This window comes from Mirounga angustirostris, unplaced genomic scaffold (assembly GCF_029215605.1).
Source record: "Mirounga angustirostris isolate CCGP_5_RB_7025 unplaced genomic scaffold, mMirAng1.0.hap1 SCAF_12, whole genome shotgun sequence".
NCBI classification, from domain to species: Eukaryota; Metazoa; Chordata; class Mammalia; order Carnivora; family Phocidae; genus Mirounga; species Mirounga angustirostris.
In genome coordinates this window covers 45168378-45182661 of record NW_026991720.1, presented here as the reverse complement: position 1 = coordinate 45182661, position 14284 = coordinate 45168378, and the positions used below count along the sequence as shown (strand labels likewise).

At 59.9% G+C, this 14284-nt stretch overlaps 1 protein-coding gene across 1 annotated transcript; it reads left to right on the top strand.

Annotated features, from left to right (window-relative positions):
• Positions 1 to 2297: 2297 nt before the first annotated feature.
• AQP1 (aquaporin 1 (Colton blood group)) lies at positions 2298 to 13983 on the top strand. The gene is made up of 4 exons (XM_045864470.3): positions 2298 to 2738; positions 12064 to 12228; positions 12478 to 12558; positions 13279 to 13983. The coding sequence occupies exons 1-4, from the start codon at positions 2349 to 2351 to the stop codon at positions 13456 to 13458; spliced, it is 816 nt and encodes a 271-aa protein (XP_045720426.1). The 5' UTR covers positions 2298 to 2348; the 3' UTR covers positions 13459 to 13983.
• The last annotated feature ends 301 nt before the right edge of the window (positions 13984 to 14284 follow it).

Genomic DNA, 14284 nt, shown 5'->3' with positions numbered 1-14284 from the left:
CAATGATCAGAACAAGGTGGCACGTGACTCGTGCTAAGTAAATATTTGGTGGATAAGTTAGTACGTCCCACGTGACTCACACCCACATAGCACATTGCACATCCTCAGCTACGCGGGTCCTGACCTGGCCCGTGGACCCTGTCACAGAAGGCTCCTGTTGTCTCTGAGATGCTTTACCCCCATGCCAGCCTGAGTCCAGTGGTTCTTGTGGGCCCTGCTGCCAGGCTCAGGCCTCCAGGCTGAGTCCTGGTACATGCCAGCATCCCTCATCCCTGCACCAAGCGGAGGGCCGGGACAGATGTGGGCCCTGTCGGGGCCAGGAAGCTCAGGGGACAGGAGGACACTGTGAATGTCCAGGGCCAGGGCATGAGGAGCACCCTGGGGTGTGGAGAGCCGAACAAGTGTTGTCCAGAGGAGAGGATGTGGAGGGTTCTGGGAAGGGGCCTAGTTGGGCTGGGTCCCTCTCTTGGATGGTTACTAAGGCGCAGATGACCTCCAGCAGCTGGGGCTTTCTGAGCACGCAGGGCTCACCTGCCACCGTGCCGACCCCCTGCCTTGCATGCACTCCATCCTGTACCTACAGGCACGTAGGTGTACTTAGGTGGTCACAGCTCCCAGTGGGCCTCCTGCTCCCAGGGAATGCCAGGCGGATCCCTGGGCGCTTTGTCACTGCTCCAGGGTGGCTGTGATGTGTGTGGCAGCCGGGCCAAAGGGCAGCCCATAGGGACTGGTGTCATGATCAGTAGATGGCCTCTGCACAAGAGGTGTAAGACCCGCATGCTCCTCCTTGCCCTGCCCTTGGCACATGCAGAATTTAAAGCTGTCCTTCCCCTGGCTGAGCCTCAGTTTGCCACCTGTAAAATGGGGAGAAGCCAATACTCACACGTAGGACTGAGGAGGGGCTGGCCGGAGTGGGAGGAGAGGGCCAGAGAGGGCCCCTCTCTCCAGGGCTTGGCCTCGCCCACCTCGCGGAGGCCCCACCTTTCCCTCACTGCAGCAGGCTGGCCGACTGGCAGGAGCTCCCTGTTGCTTGTACAGCTAATCGGCTGCTGTGGGGCCTCTGGCTTGAGGATGTGCAGGGCACAGCCTGGACCACAGGGCTCTGCAGAGCGGCCTCTTCCCCTCCCCCCCGCCCAATCTTTCCACTTTTGCTTCTTGCCTCTGGTTCCAGTCATGTGTCCTCTTTTTCCAGTCTGTGTCTTCACCCTCTGTGCTCCCTGGCTGTCTCTCCTTCTCAGCCTGGCCTGAGATCTCTCTCTTTCACTTGCACTGTTGTGGGGATTCTCCTTCCCTTTTACTCTTTCATTCTGCCCGTCTGTCTTCCCCTGTCTGTCCATCTGTCTGTCTTCTCTCCTCTTCCCTTCTCCGGCTGCGTCTCTGCCTCTCTCTTTGTCTTGGGTCTTCTCTCCTTCTCTCCTCTTCCCTCCCGTCTCCAGGCTAGCTTGCCATTCCTTCACTCTCCCCTGTGGTCTGCCAGCATGCAGCTTTTGAGAAGAAAATCCTAAACTGTCCCCACTTTCTCTATCTGCCCTGAAATTAGTTCAAATTGCTCTGGAAGCATGAGGGCTCCCAGAGTGGGTACTTCCCATGTCCTTGCCTATCGCAGGCCTGCCCTTGACCATAGAGTGCAGGGTGGGCCACAGATGAGCTCTCTGTGCCTCCTAATGCCTCTGTGCCCCCATCAACTGGGACTGGACTGTGGTGCTGGGGCCCTGGGACATCCTTAAAGTGACATCCAGCGGCCAGGCCTGGGCTGGGGTGCAGGAGGCCCTGAATGCCCCCTGGGAACCCCTGGACCTGTGGTCTCTAGGCTAACGCCACTGTGGGATGGGATGGGGATGGCAGGCAAGCAGGATCATGGTGCCCCGCCTCCAGGGAAGGCAGCGTCCACCTGCTGAGTCCAGCCCGCCCACCCCGCCCCATCCAGAGCTCCTGGCTCTGCCCATGGGCACCCCCTGAGCTTTGCACATAGGGCGGGACACCTGGATTTCTCTGGCCCCCTGAGTGGGCCAACTTGGAGGAATTTCCCAAAGCCTATTAGAGCAGTGGCTGCCTCCTCGAGCTGGGCAGGGCTGAGGGCGGTTGGAGAGAGGGAGGGAGGGAGGAGAGGAGGGAGGGAAAAAAGTTGGCAGGCCGACAGCAGAGCTGTGTCTGCATCCATCGCTGAGAGGAGGCCCTTGCAGTGTGGGGCGGGCCAGGAGCAAGGAGAGGCCTTCCTCTCTTTGTGCTCCCCCTCTCCTCCCCCCCCCCCCCCCGGGCCCTATAAATAGGCCCAGCCTGGGCTGTGGCTCAGCTCTCAGAGGGAGTGGAGCACCAGGCAGCGGTCTCCAGTCGAGCCCCCTGCCAGCATGGCCAGCGAGTTCAAGAAGAAGCTCTTCTGGAGGGCGGTGGTGGCCGAGTTCCTGGCCATGACCCTCTTCATCTTCATCAGCATTGGTTCTGCCCTGGGCTTCAATTACCCTGTGAAGAACAACCAGACAGCAGGTGCGGCCCAGGATAACGTGAAGGTGTCCCTGGCCTTCGGGCTGAGCATCGCCACCCTGGCCCAGAGCGTGGGCCACATTAGCGGCGCCCACCTCAACCCGGCCGTCACACTGGGGCTGTTGCTCAGCTGCCAGATCAGCATCCTCAGGGCTGTCATGTACATCCTTGCCCAGTGCGTGGGGGCCATCGTGGCCACCGCCATCCTCTCGGGCATCACCTCCGCCCTGCCAGACAACTCGCTCGGCCGAAACGAGGTAAGTGGGGTGGCCCCAGGCGCTGGGGCTCTGGAGCGGAGCAGAGACGGCGGGAGGTCTCATCCTCCACCCATTGAGCATATGGGAACACTGAGGAGCAGAGAGGACGCGAGGTGGCTGGAGGTCATGTGGACTTGGGGCTGGAACTCATCTACACCTGCGGCCCGGAGCCCAGTTTCTGCCAGGCACTGTGGGAAGCTGAGACCCAGGGCAGAATAGTCTGGCCAACGTCCCCTGCGGGCGTCTGTTGCAGGGATGAAGCTCTGGAGGCAGCTTAGGTTGGGGCCAGCAGTTCCTCACCCCACGGCTGTAGTTTCCTGCCCTCCCCGCCAGCCCGGCCGGGCCAGCCAGCTCCCTCTTCCTACAGTCTGGACCCTGGGGAGACGCTGCCCGCTGTGCCCAGAGGCCCCGCACGGCTGCGCCAGGGGGGCGAGTGTGCGAGCAGGACCCGGGTGGGCGGCCCCACGGGCCTCCAGCCCGCCCCGCATTCACACAGGTGCCCCAACAAACCGCCTTCAAGGAGAAAGCCCGTCCCGCTCCTCGGCCCCCAGGAATTAGACCAAGCTAGGGGTGGGGGGCTGGGGGAGGGGTGAAAACATGCTGGGCTGTTGGCAGGTGGTTTTCCTGGATGGCAGTGTAGGGGGGCGGCCGGGGGGCGCATCTTGCCTCCTGTCTGCGCTCCTCTCCTGTCGCTGGGCACCGTGAGGCGTGGCACGTGTGTTTCCGTGTGCGCCCAGGGCTGCGAGTGTGTCTGCGAGTGTTCGTGCTGCGGCGGGAGTGGCTGGGGGTGAGCGTGTACCTGTGCGTCCCCACGGCTCCTGGCTCCGGCGGGCTCCGGGCGGGGGCACGAATGGGAAGCCGATGCTGGTGGGTGGGCGGCGGGCCGCTGTAAAGAGCTCCTCCCGGGTGGCCGGTGGCGGCACTTGCTTGCTGTCGCCGACCTGGGCTTTTCCAGACCCCCAGCCAAGTGCAGACTCAGACCCGGCTTGGGCCACCGCAGGGGGACATTTGGCCAGAGAGAGGCTGAGGAAGGCTTGGAGGGTGCCTTCCCAGGGAAGGCGGGAGGCGAAGGAGCACCGAGGAGGAATCAGATCTCCAGAGAGGCGGCTGGCCCGGCCAGGGCGCGGCAGATGGGCGTAGGGACAGCGAGCGGGCCGGCCAAGGGCTCCTCAGAGACGGCGGCCCGTGATTATAGCAATTGTTCTCTGGCTTCCCAGCCAAAGTTCAGAGCCTGGCGCTGCAGCTGCGGGGAGGCTTGGGAAGGTCACGGGCAGAGGGCAACTGGCCCAGCCTTGCCACGGGGGGGATTAGCACTTCTGGTGTCACAGTGACACCTTACCCAGCCCCCTTGCAGAGCCAACCGCTGCTAAGCCCAAGATTGAAGATTAGCCTGCAGGCTGGAGTTTAGACTTTAGTCAGGAAAGACGTGGCCGAGGTGGGTGGAAGGGACGGGAGCTCTGGCAGGCCAGGTTCCTCCAAGCCTCAGTCTCTGCAGAGGGCCAGAGCCCAGTGACCCGAGGGTGTGGCCCCTGGGTAGGGTCAGGTTCACAGCAGCGCTCGCTGGGCATGATGGCATGGGAGAAGAGGTCCTCGAAGGGGTGGGGTTGAATCTCCGCGGGCCTTCGGCGCCGTCTTGACCCCTCCTTCTCAAGGGACAGGCAGGATAGGCATCTGTTGGCTGACTTTGTGTTCTGACTCGGCATCGCAGGTAGAGGCAGGGAGGGTGGCCCCTGACTCTGGCATCTTGATCTGGCCACACCCTGCTCCAATGTCCCTTCCCTTCCCTGGCCTCCATTTCTCAGAGTTACCCTGATGCCGGGGCTGGGCACGTTGCAGGTGGGAGAGAAAAATGGACAGGCTCAAGCCGGGGCCAGCCCCGGTCTGGGAGACAGGCACTCCAGGTTCAGGTCCTGTCTGCTGTTAACCTGTTGAGTTTCCTTGGAGCTGAGGACCCTGAGACTCCAAGAGGGAACCTAGGTCTCTAGGTATTTCTTGGCCCCGCCGATACTACCAGCAAGCTCACTTCGGGGACTTGAGTTTAATGATCACCCTTCCCAGGAGGGTCTGGCTAAGAGGAGCCCAAGAAGGGCCATGCTGAACGAAGGGAACGGAGTGTTGTGGTGGGGTGCGGGCACTGTCCTGTCTACACCATGGAAGTTGCGGGTTCAGAAGCGCAAGCCCTGGGCCTGGAAACAGAAAGCATCTCTCCCAAGGGCTCCTGTCAGACATCGGACCTGGGATCTGAAGGGATCTGAAGGGATCTGAAGGGATCTGAAGGGATCTGGCAGGTGGCCCCAATGCCTCAAGAAGGGCAGAGACCAGTCTATGCAGCAAGGGACACACTCTTTCCTCTTGGGCCCGGGACCCCACCCTGGTCCAAACCTAGGAGGAGCCTTTTGTTGACATGGAGATTCCTAAGGAAAATAGGGAAAGAAGAGACAGGAAGTGGTTGGGGTGAGTCAGGGGGTGTCCCCGGGGGCATGGTGGGGACAACTTTCTTCTCACTGAGTCAGGACTCGGCATACGCCCTGGAGAGACCATGGGCCTCTGTCCTGCCTGTAGGATCCTGGCTGGTTCTAAGAGCCAAACCCCAATTTCGGCCCAAAGTGAGAGTGTCAGAGGCAGGGGTTGGTGCTTCAGGCCAGCACCCTTGCCTGGGTGGCCCCAGTTTCCATCTGTGAAGTAGGAACATAGCAGGGCGTGGCTGGGCCCTGGGAAGTGAAAGATGCTCACGAACCTGGGAGTCCTGACCGTTAGCCAGCTCTTTTTATCCTTCCCGTCTCTGGCTCGCTCACCGATGCTCCCTGCAAACCGGACTGGGACCGCTGGGGGCCCAACTGGCTGAGTCAGCCAGCTCCCCACCCCTGGGCGACCAAGGCCCCTGGCGGGCAAGATAAGCCCCTCGCACAGCTGCCTGCGATATGGGGCAGGGGCCAGGTGTGATAAGAGGTGTCAGGGCGGCAAGGGAACTTCTGCCTTTGAGCCGTGGGGAGGGCCAGGAAGGCTTCACGGAGGAAGTGCCATGGGAGGCTGAATGTGGAGATTGGGAAAGGGGCTTCCAGGCAGAGAAAGGGCATGAGCGCAGGCAAGGTGGCTGTCGGAGCCCAGGGTCAGGGAGTCACGGGGTGGCGCTGGTGGGCATGGGGGTCATGGTGGGGGGCTGGGGCTCTGGAGAGTGGATGCTCAGGATTCAGGCCAGTGTCTGCCTGTGTCCGAGAGGGGACTGGATGCCCGGTTGTCCCCGAGTCTGGGATTTCAGCCCCCGGGGCGGGGCGTGGGGGCTTCAGGCAGAGGGCAAACCTTCCCTCTTCGGGGTCTTCTCTCAGCCCTGCTGATTCTGGGTCTGACTGCCTGGGGACTGCTTCTATCTGCTACACCCAGGGCCTCACCTCAGCCCTAAACTCTCCCCTTCCCCAGTTTCCTGGGCTCGGTTTCCCCAACCACCGAGTGAGAGGGTTGTCCCTTCCCTGTTGGCCCCCCTCCCCCGCACTGGCCACGAGTCCTTCCAGAGTTGAGGGCCCTTCCGCCTCCACCAGAGTTGGGGGTGGCTTGGGGAAAGGGAAGCCAGTTTTTAGACGGACGTGCCCAGAGAGGGAGCTGGGGGCTGGGTGGTGGTGCCCCATAGCTGCAACGTGTAATTACAGTTTCCAGCCAGAACCAGATGAGGGGGAGGGCGTAGAGAGGCAGGAGCTTTGTGGTGGAGACTTCCCTCTCCACAGAAAATTCTGAGGCGGTTTCCTTTGTGAGGGCCCCTGGAGCAGCCCTGCCGGCCCCATGCTGCCCACCCCAAGGCCTGGCCTTACCCAGGACTCACTCTGGGAACACCTTGTCTGAAAGGGCAAAGCCATGAGAGGGGACGTGGCCTGCTGGAGCTCCCCAGTCTGCAGGGTCTCACCTTCCCCCTGGGGCCCCCAGGACACACCCTCCGTCTCATGCCTTGAGCCCTTAGTTCATTGCAAACCAGTTCCATGGAGTGCCCCCCAACCTGAGCTCAGCCCTAGAGTGCTCCCCACTTTCTCTAGGGTCCCACCCAATGGGGGTTCCTTCAGCACCAGCCACCAGGGCTTTCCCCAGGCTGGTCAAACATGCCCCACACCCACCCCTTAGGGATTGGCTTGGGAAGGCTTTCTCCAAGAGCCCCCTGTTCTTGCTGGCAGAGCCTCCCTGGGTGGGGCATGGTCCCTGCCCTCTGGAAGTGCCAGTAGGTCTGGTGCCTCCTGAATAGCTGGGGCTGAGTCAACACGCCTGCAGGTGTGGACAGGAGAATGTTGTCATGGTCAATGTCCCCTCAGCCAGGGCTCCTCCCCGGGGACTGGGGGACTCCTTGCCCCACAGTGGTGCTTAGGGGGTTAAGTGAGGGGCCGTCTTCACGTTACCAAGGAGCTGCGGTCCAGTTGAGTTAAGAACCCCAACTCAAAAGATGGTAGAAAAGACTGGAAAATGCCCCATTCCCAGTAGCAGCTCCTCTCAGTGCCTGAAATCCCACCACTAGGACAAGAGAGAGGCAGATGTAATTGGGAAGGGGCTGCCCCCGAGTCCGTAACTCCCTGTGGTTAGGGCGTGCAGGTAGAATCGGCTTGCTTCCGGCTGCTCTGGGAGGGAGGTCCTGTAACAGGCTTTATGCCATACTGAGACCCCAGTTCAGATGGCTCTTTGGGAATCCTGCACTGACAATCCTGGCCCAGAGGGTGACTGTGGGCCCTGGGGGCAGGGGTCCCATGTCAGGGGGGGAGGAATCCTGGGTCCAACATCCGGGCCAACGCCTCCATTTTACTGATCAGGAAACTGAGGCCACAGAGGCATTGAGATTGTTTGGTTGCGTAGCAGATCAGGGCAGGGCAGGACCGTGCCCCCAGCCTGCCTCTGGCCCTTGGTTCTTTCAGCTGTTCTAAAGCGCACATGCTCACACTTCACTCACACACACACACACACACACACGGCACAAGGGGGCACACGCAGGTGGGCGTAGAGCACATTCGCAAGCCTGGGTGGTTCCACTCAGGCCCTGGGATCCCGGCGGGAGGGGTAAGTGCTCCTCAACAGAGCCTCTTCCTTTCCCTGGCAGGAGGGTGGGGACGCCCTGGAGTAAGGAAAAGAAGGAGGGAGGGAAGGAGGAAGCCATTGCTTTGTGTATTGTTTCTTGTCAGGAAGATGAAGTGGCTTCTGGGAGCAAATAAGGACCCTCTGAGATCCGCTGCTCGCTCTCTGTCCCTCAAGGGGGCCCTCCTTCCCTTCTCCGCCCCTCTTCCCAGCCAGTGGTGGCACCTGTGATGTCAAGGGACAGGGCGACACATTCAGAAATGCCACCAGACGCACAGTACAGTCACGCAGGGTCACGTGCCACAGAGAGACCCCCAGACACACAGAGCTCCCCGTGCTAAGAGACGGCTCGTGTGTGATTGGGATTCTCAGACAGCTGGGACGCCCGGGCCAATACACGACTAAGTTGGTCCGCGTGTCCACATGGGGGCTTTTGAAAGAGAGTGGATATTCTCAAATTTGGAGTGCAGGGCTTTATGTATTTTCCTTAAATCAAGCTTGTTAATCATGTGGCTCAAATCCTTCCCGTTGGTGCTATTTACAGTGTCTGACTGCTTTAGTCTGTCCATTTCTAAGAGAGGGCTGGTCAACTCTTTCGCTCTGGTGGCTGATTGATCAGATTCACCTCACAGTTCTGTCAGTTGTCATTTTTTTTTTGGCTATCTTATCTGGTGCATACAGATTTAGAATTTATGTAGCTCTTTGATAGACTTGTCATTCAATTATGATGTAATAGGCCCTCTTAATGTCTAATGAAAAAGAAAAGGAGAGAGTCACACCCAGACACATATGGTCACCCCCAGATCCTGCAGACACCAACCTACAAAGATACACAGAGGTCCACAAAGCGTTGGTTACCCAGAAGGCCATGGACACAGGAATACCCTTCAAGGGGTGACACGAGGGACCCACTGAGGTCCCCCTCGCTGTGAGTGCTGAGTCCTGGAGGCATTGGGCGAGCAGGGCAGGCCTTGATGTCTCCCCTCCCCTGTTCTTTGAGCCTGGATGCTCAGATTGCAGCCAGGCTGGTTCTGGAGCCTGCTGTTCCCCAAGGGTGGGACACCAGGGTGCCCAGGTTGAGTTGGGGCCCTGGGCCTAGGAAGCGACCTTGGTCATTCTGTCCATGGGCAGCAGGGATGGGTTGAGGACCACTGTCTAGAGAGGTCAGCCCTGTACACCTTCCCTCCCCTGCTGTCCCGGTGCCTGGGTCACGCTGGCTGCTATAGACCCATCTTCAGCCGTTCTTCAGTCCAAGCTGGGAACAGCCGGGTCCCTTGACTGGTCCTGTAGATAGTCAGTATCCTTGGCTGGGACAAGATGGCTTAGCTGTCTCTTCCCCGGGACTCAGCCTCCTCATTCATTACCTCACAGAGGCTTGCACGGCCTGCCCTGTAAGACCCACAAAAACTAATGGTCTCCCAGCCAGAAAGCCAGTAAACCAGCCCTGAGTCCAGAGAGCATCCCTGGAGCCAGGCTGCCTCCAGACAGGGTGGAAGTTCTAGAAAATTAGCGTTATCTGCAACTTCTGTCACTACAGCAAGTGTCCTCTCTGGGGTCCGGGCAGTGAGACGGGAAGGTCTCCCCACTCTGTCCTCACCAAGCCCCCAGGCCAGGGGTCTGAGGTGCCCACAGAGGAGGCAGGAGGCTTACTTCCCTGCAAGAGTTGCAGGCGGTTCAGTGAGAGCATGACGGCACAGCCGCAGAAGTTAATTCCAGCCAGGCAACGGGGGAAGCTTCTTGGAGTCGGTGGGGTCTGAACTGGGCCTTGAGAATGGCCTTACATGGGTTTGATGTGAGAATGGAGACTCTGCTTCTTTCTGATGCTTCAGATTCAATGTCGGCCTTATTCTGTTGTTCATACTTATATTCATAAAACTGATTGTTGGGATTTTTTTTGGAAGGGGGCTTTGTCAGTGACATATAAGCCCTAAGCTGGGCAAAACTCCCTAGGGATGTGCAAACATTTTTTTTTTCCCAATACCAAGTGACCACAACTGAGATTAGCCCTATTTAAGCAATTGTTTCAAATTTAATGCGTTGTGAACAGTAACATATTTTGAATTTTTACCTGCTTTCTTCTGGACATTGACTTTCAGCAGACCTTTATCCCTTTCAGTTCTGAATTATCAAGTTTTGTCAGATGTAAGTCACACAAGTGTGTTGGTGGTCAAAGAAGAAGCGGTCAGTAGACATTGAAGCAATCAGGGGAGGCTTCCTAGTGGTGGTGGTGATGGCTATTGGGAGAGGAAGTTCGTCAACCCATGTGGTTCTGAGCTAAAGGCTCTGGGTGGTCAGGAAGGGGGTATAACACAGAGTTCCCAGGGCAGGTGGTCACCCCCTCTGCTTCCCGTGGACTCAAAGGGCTGGGCATGGCACAGGGCCCCTGGCTCTGCTCACTTTGCATGAAACCCTGTGCTTTTGGGCAGAGCAGGGGCTGGGGTACTCAGACCTGGTTAAGAACTGGGGGAGGAGATGAGCTTGCCCAGGCCACAACTGTGAGAGGATGCGGACGTGGGAGGCTAGGAGGCAGGAACCACTTAGATCGATGGCTCCATTAATCAGCATGCCAGGCCTGGTTTCAGGACTCCCGCCAGCTAGCAATTAGGCTGAGCCTGGAGAGCAGAGAGCAGGAAGAGGAGGCTTGAGCTTCCTGAAGCCTGTCAAGAGGGCAGGTGTGAGTGTGGACAGGCATCTGTACAGTTGGCCCAGTCTCATAGGCCTCTCCTCCGTGGAGCTCGTTCTGGCTCCAGGCAGGCCTCACTTGGGTCTCCACAATCCTATGCAGGGTCCCTCCCCTTCCACCTGTCCCCCAGTCCTGGGGATAAGGTGAGAAAGAACCAGAACAAAGCCACAACTGTCCAGGTCCCTCCTGCCTCTGCAGCCCTTCCCAAATGCCCTAAGACCTCCCTACCCCATTGCCTTGGAAACTCCAGCCACTCTGGAAAGTGGACAGGAAAAGCTATTTTACAGATGGGGAAACTGAGGATCAGACTAGGGAAAGGCCATGGCCATGGCACCAGCAAGAAGGAGAGTCAGGACCTGAACGCAGGCCTTCTGCCTCCACTACCCAACCTTGGGATGGGAAGAAAACCGGGCATTGCCCAGAGGGCTGGCTGGGCTGAGGGGTTACAGCGCTGGGGTCTGCCAGGAAAAGCCTAGAGCTGGGGCTGCAGCCCAGAGGAGGGGATGTGAGTCACTTTCCCTGTGACCCAGGACTGCCGACAAAGGCGGGAAGAGAATTGTTCTTGTAAGATGGCCTCAGGGTGGGGCTGAGAAAACTCTGGGGGGGTGGAAGAGGGCCCCCCACCTAGGGTTTTATAAAATGCCCTCTGGCTTTGGAGGACCAACCCCTCTCCTTTCGTTCCCAGGATGAGACTTCAAGTTCAGGCTTATTTGGACACACCAACTCTGCCTGGGGGAAGGCAGACCATGTGGCCACATCCGGGCATCTCTGGCCCAGCTCCCCTGTGTGGGTGCACCTGGCCCCTGGGACCCCCACAAAGGGGAGGTTTGGGGACTCCCTGGGGAGGGGTCTCCCTGGTGCAGCTGCAGGGGTAGGGCTCTGGTGACCTCATGGCAACTCCCATCCCCTTCTTTTTCCATGAGTCATGTTTCTAAAAGTGGTCCAAGAGCAAGTGACAGCCAGACGGTAGTGGCGGGGCCTATGTGGCCAGGGAGAAGGAGGGGAGCTTGTCCAGGAGCGAGACGGAGAGGGAGGGGAAGACAGGGAGGGTAGAGAAGAAATGGGAGAGACAGACAGAGGTGGGGTAGGAGACAGAGGGCGGGGCAATAAGGGAGATGGGCACAAGGAGAGAGACTAAGGGAGCTGGGCCAGCTAACTGAGGAAGACCCTCCCCAGCTCTGGGAGCTTTAGATGCAGCAGGGGATGGGGTGGAATGTTCTGGACTTGTGGGGTGTGAAGCAATAGTGTCCAGGTGGGCCCTCCCACATGTGGGACTTGCCCCTCGCCTTGGGTACTCTGATACCCCAGGATGCTCTGGCTGGCTGGAGCGGGATGCAGGCTTCCCTGGCCTCTAGGTAGAGTGCTGCAGGGTGGAGGCAGGTACCAGGGGCTGAGCTGGCACCTCCTCAGAGGTGTGGAAGGGACAAAGCCTTGTGTCCACTCCCAGCGGTGTGTGCTTGGGTGGGGCCTGGCCCCCTCTGGGCCCAGCTGGGGGCTAATGTGATGGGCTCTGAGGGCACTGAGTTGCCAGGGCCTGGGGGGCCTGGGACACCATCCCCACCTCGCCTGCTCAACGAACCTTGCTGTCCCTTTTCCCTACAGCTGGCCCCTGGTGTGAACTCTGGTCAGGGCTTGGGCATCGAAATCATAGGCACCCTGCAGCTGGTGCTGTGTGTGCTGGCCACCACCGACAGGAGGCGCCGGGACCTCGGGGGCTCGGGCCCTCTCGCCATCGGCCTCTCTGTGGCCCTGGGACACCTGCTGGCGGTGAGTGTGGGGCCCTCCCAGGTGGGAGTGGGGGCGGGTGGGGTACCTGTCATGGGCAGGGGGCTGGGGCCAGAGCCCTGCTCTGAGAGGGCAGCACAGGGACCTCCTGACCATCTTTCTGGGTCGGTGTGCCCCTCTCTTTCTGCGTCTGATTGTCACCTCCCTGTTTTCTCTGTGTCACTGTGTCTCCTCTCCCTCTGTCTGTCTCTCTGGCTCTCCCCTTTCTGCCTCCTGCCCTTCCCCTTGCAGATCGACTACACAGGCTGCGGTATTAACCCCGCCCGGTCCTTCGGCTCCTCCGTGATCACGCATAACTTCAAGGACCACTGGGTAAGGGGTCGCAGGGATATCCCCTGGAGGGGGCGGGGGTGTTCTGGTGCCGAGTGGTGGTTCCAACTCCACTCTGCAGCATCCTCTCTCATCACGGAGGCTCTGGGAGACAGACACGGGGGAGGAAATTGGGAAACCGAGGCCTGACATGGGGGTGGTGGCGTACAGCATCCCAGCAGCGTGGTGGAGAGCCAGGCCCGATCGTGGCTCAGCCCCTTCCCCATTCAGTGTGACATGGGCAGGCTGCTGACCCTCCCGGTGCCTGCCTCCCCTGAGCGGTGAAGTGGGGGTGTTGTGGCACTTACTTACCTCCCACGGTGGCCTCTAGGACAGATGGCCTCACCACCTGGAGATTGAGCACTCAATCTCAGAGTCAGCACTCGACGGATGTAGGTGTTCTTCCCGTCGACGTGTCTGTTTTGGGCCACCGTTTATCAAGCTAGACATTCCTGTGGCCCTTCAGAAGCTGGGGACGGTGGGCAGGGCTGGTCTAGTCACGCCAGGCACCCCGAGCGGGGGCACACGGAGGCAGGGAGAGGCTCACTACCAGCATCCTGGCTTGGGCCAGGTCCAGGGGCTCTGCAGTCAGGACACTGGGGTTCAACCCCGCCTGCCTCTGAATCCAGGCGCCGGTGGGGAGAGAGCCCATGCCATGGGGGGGTGGGGGGCCGTCTTCAGGGCAGGCGTCCCACCCTCTGAGCACGCCTGCTCTGTCCCTAGGTTTTCTGGGTGGGGCCGTTCATCGGGGGAGCCCTGGCTGTGCTCATCTACGACTTCATCCTGGCCCCGCGCAGCAGCGACCTCACTGACCGCGTGAAGGTGTGGACCAGCGGCCAGGTGGAGGAGTACGACCTGGACGGCGACGACATCAACTCGAGGGTGGAGATGAAGCCCAAATAGAGAGGCCCCGGCCCGGGCACCCCCGTGGGGGCGGGGCAGGGGCGGGTGGAGGGAGGGGAGGGTGAAATCATGTTGTAGACACTCTGACAAGCTGGCCACCGTCACTTCCCAAAGATCCTCCAGAACCGTGTGGTCAAGCCTGGTTCGGGGCTGTTTCTATCACTTTCTTTCTCTGTCTCTGTTTCCTGGCCCCGGGGCTTCCTGGGGACCACGACTGACCAGTCACTCACTCCCTTGAAGCTACGGAGGAAGTGAAAGAGAGGGACCCGCCCTGCTAAGCTGTCCCCCCAGAGTGTGACGGAAGGTGTGCCAGGAAGTCCCTCATCCCAGAGCTGCTGCACAGCTCATCTGCTGCAGGGGTCTGGGGCGCCACTGTTACTGCTTTGTGCCCTTGGGCGTGGCCCTCCTTCTTCCGGAACCTGCCCTCTGCCCCCAAGGGTGCTCTGAGGGGAAGAGATGGCAGGAGGTGCGTGGTCAGAGGCAAGCGGTAGGCCGGCTTCGTTCCCGCAGTTTGGCTCGCCTCCAGCCCCCCTCCGCCCCCAGACTTGCTGCAGGACCTTGTGATCGTCCATATCTGCAGGGCGGCAGGGACAGGGAGAGCTCCACAGGCCCGGGGCCTCTCTATTCTGTAAGGGTAGACACTTCGTGGGTTCTAGAAGATGTAGTATGGACCAGCACTTCCTCCACTTGCCCTGGTTCTTTCCCGAGGGGAGAGCTGTAGTATGTATCTGTGTGAACACATGGACATACGCATACATGGTTCAAAGCAGAGACCAACAGACAGCCCAGGCCCCGAGAAGTCCCTGTTCCCGGGGAGCAGGGCCGA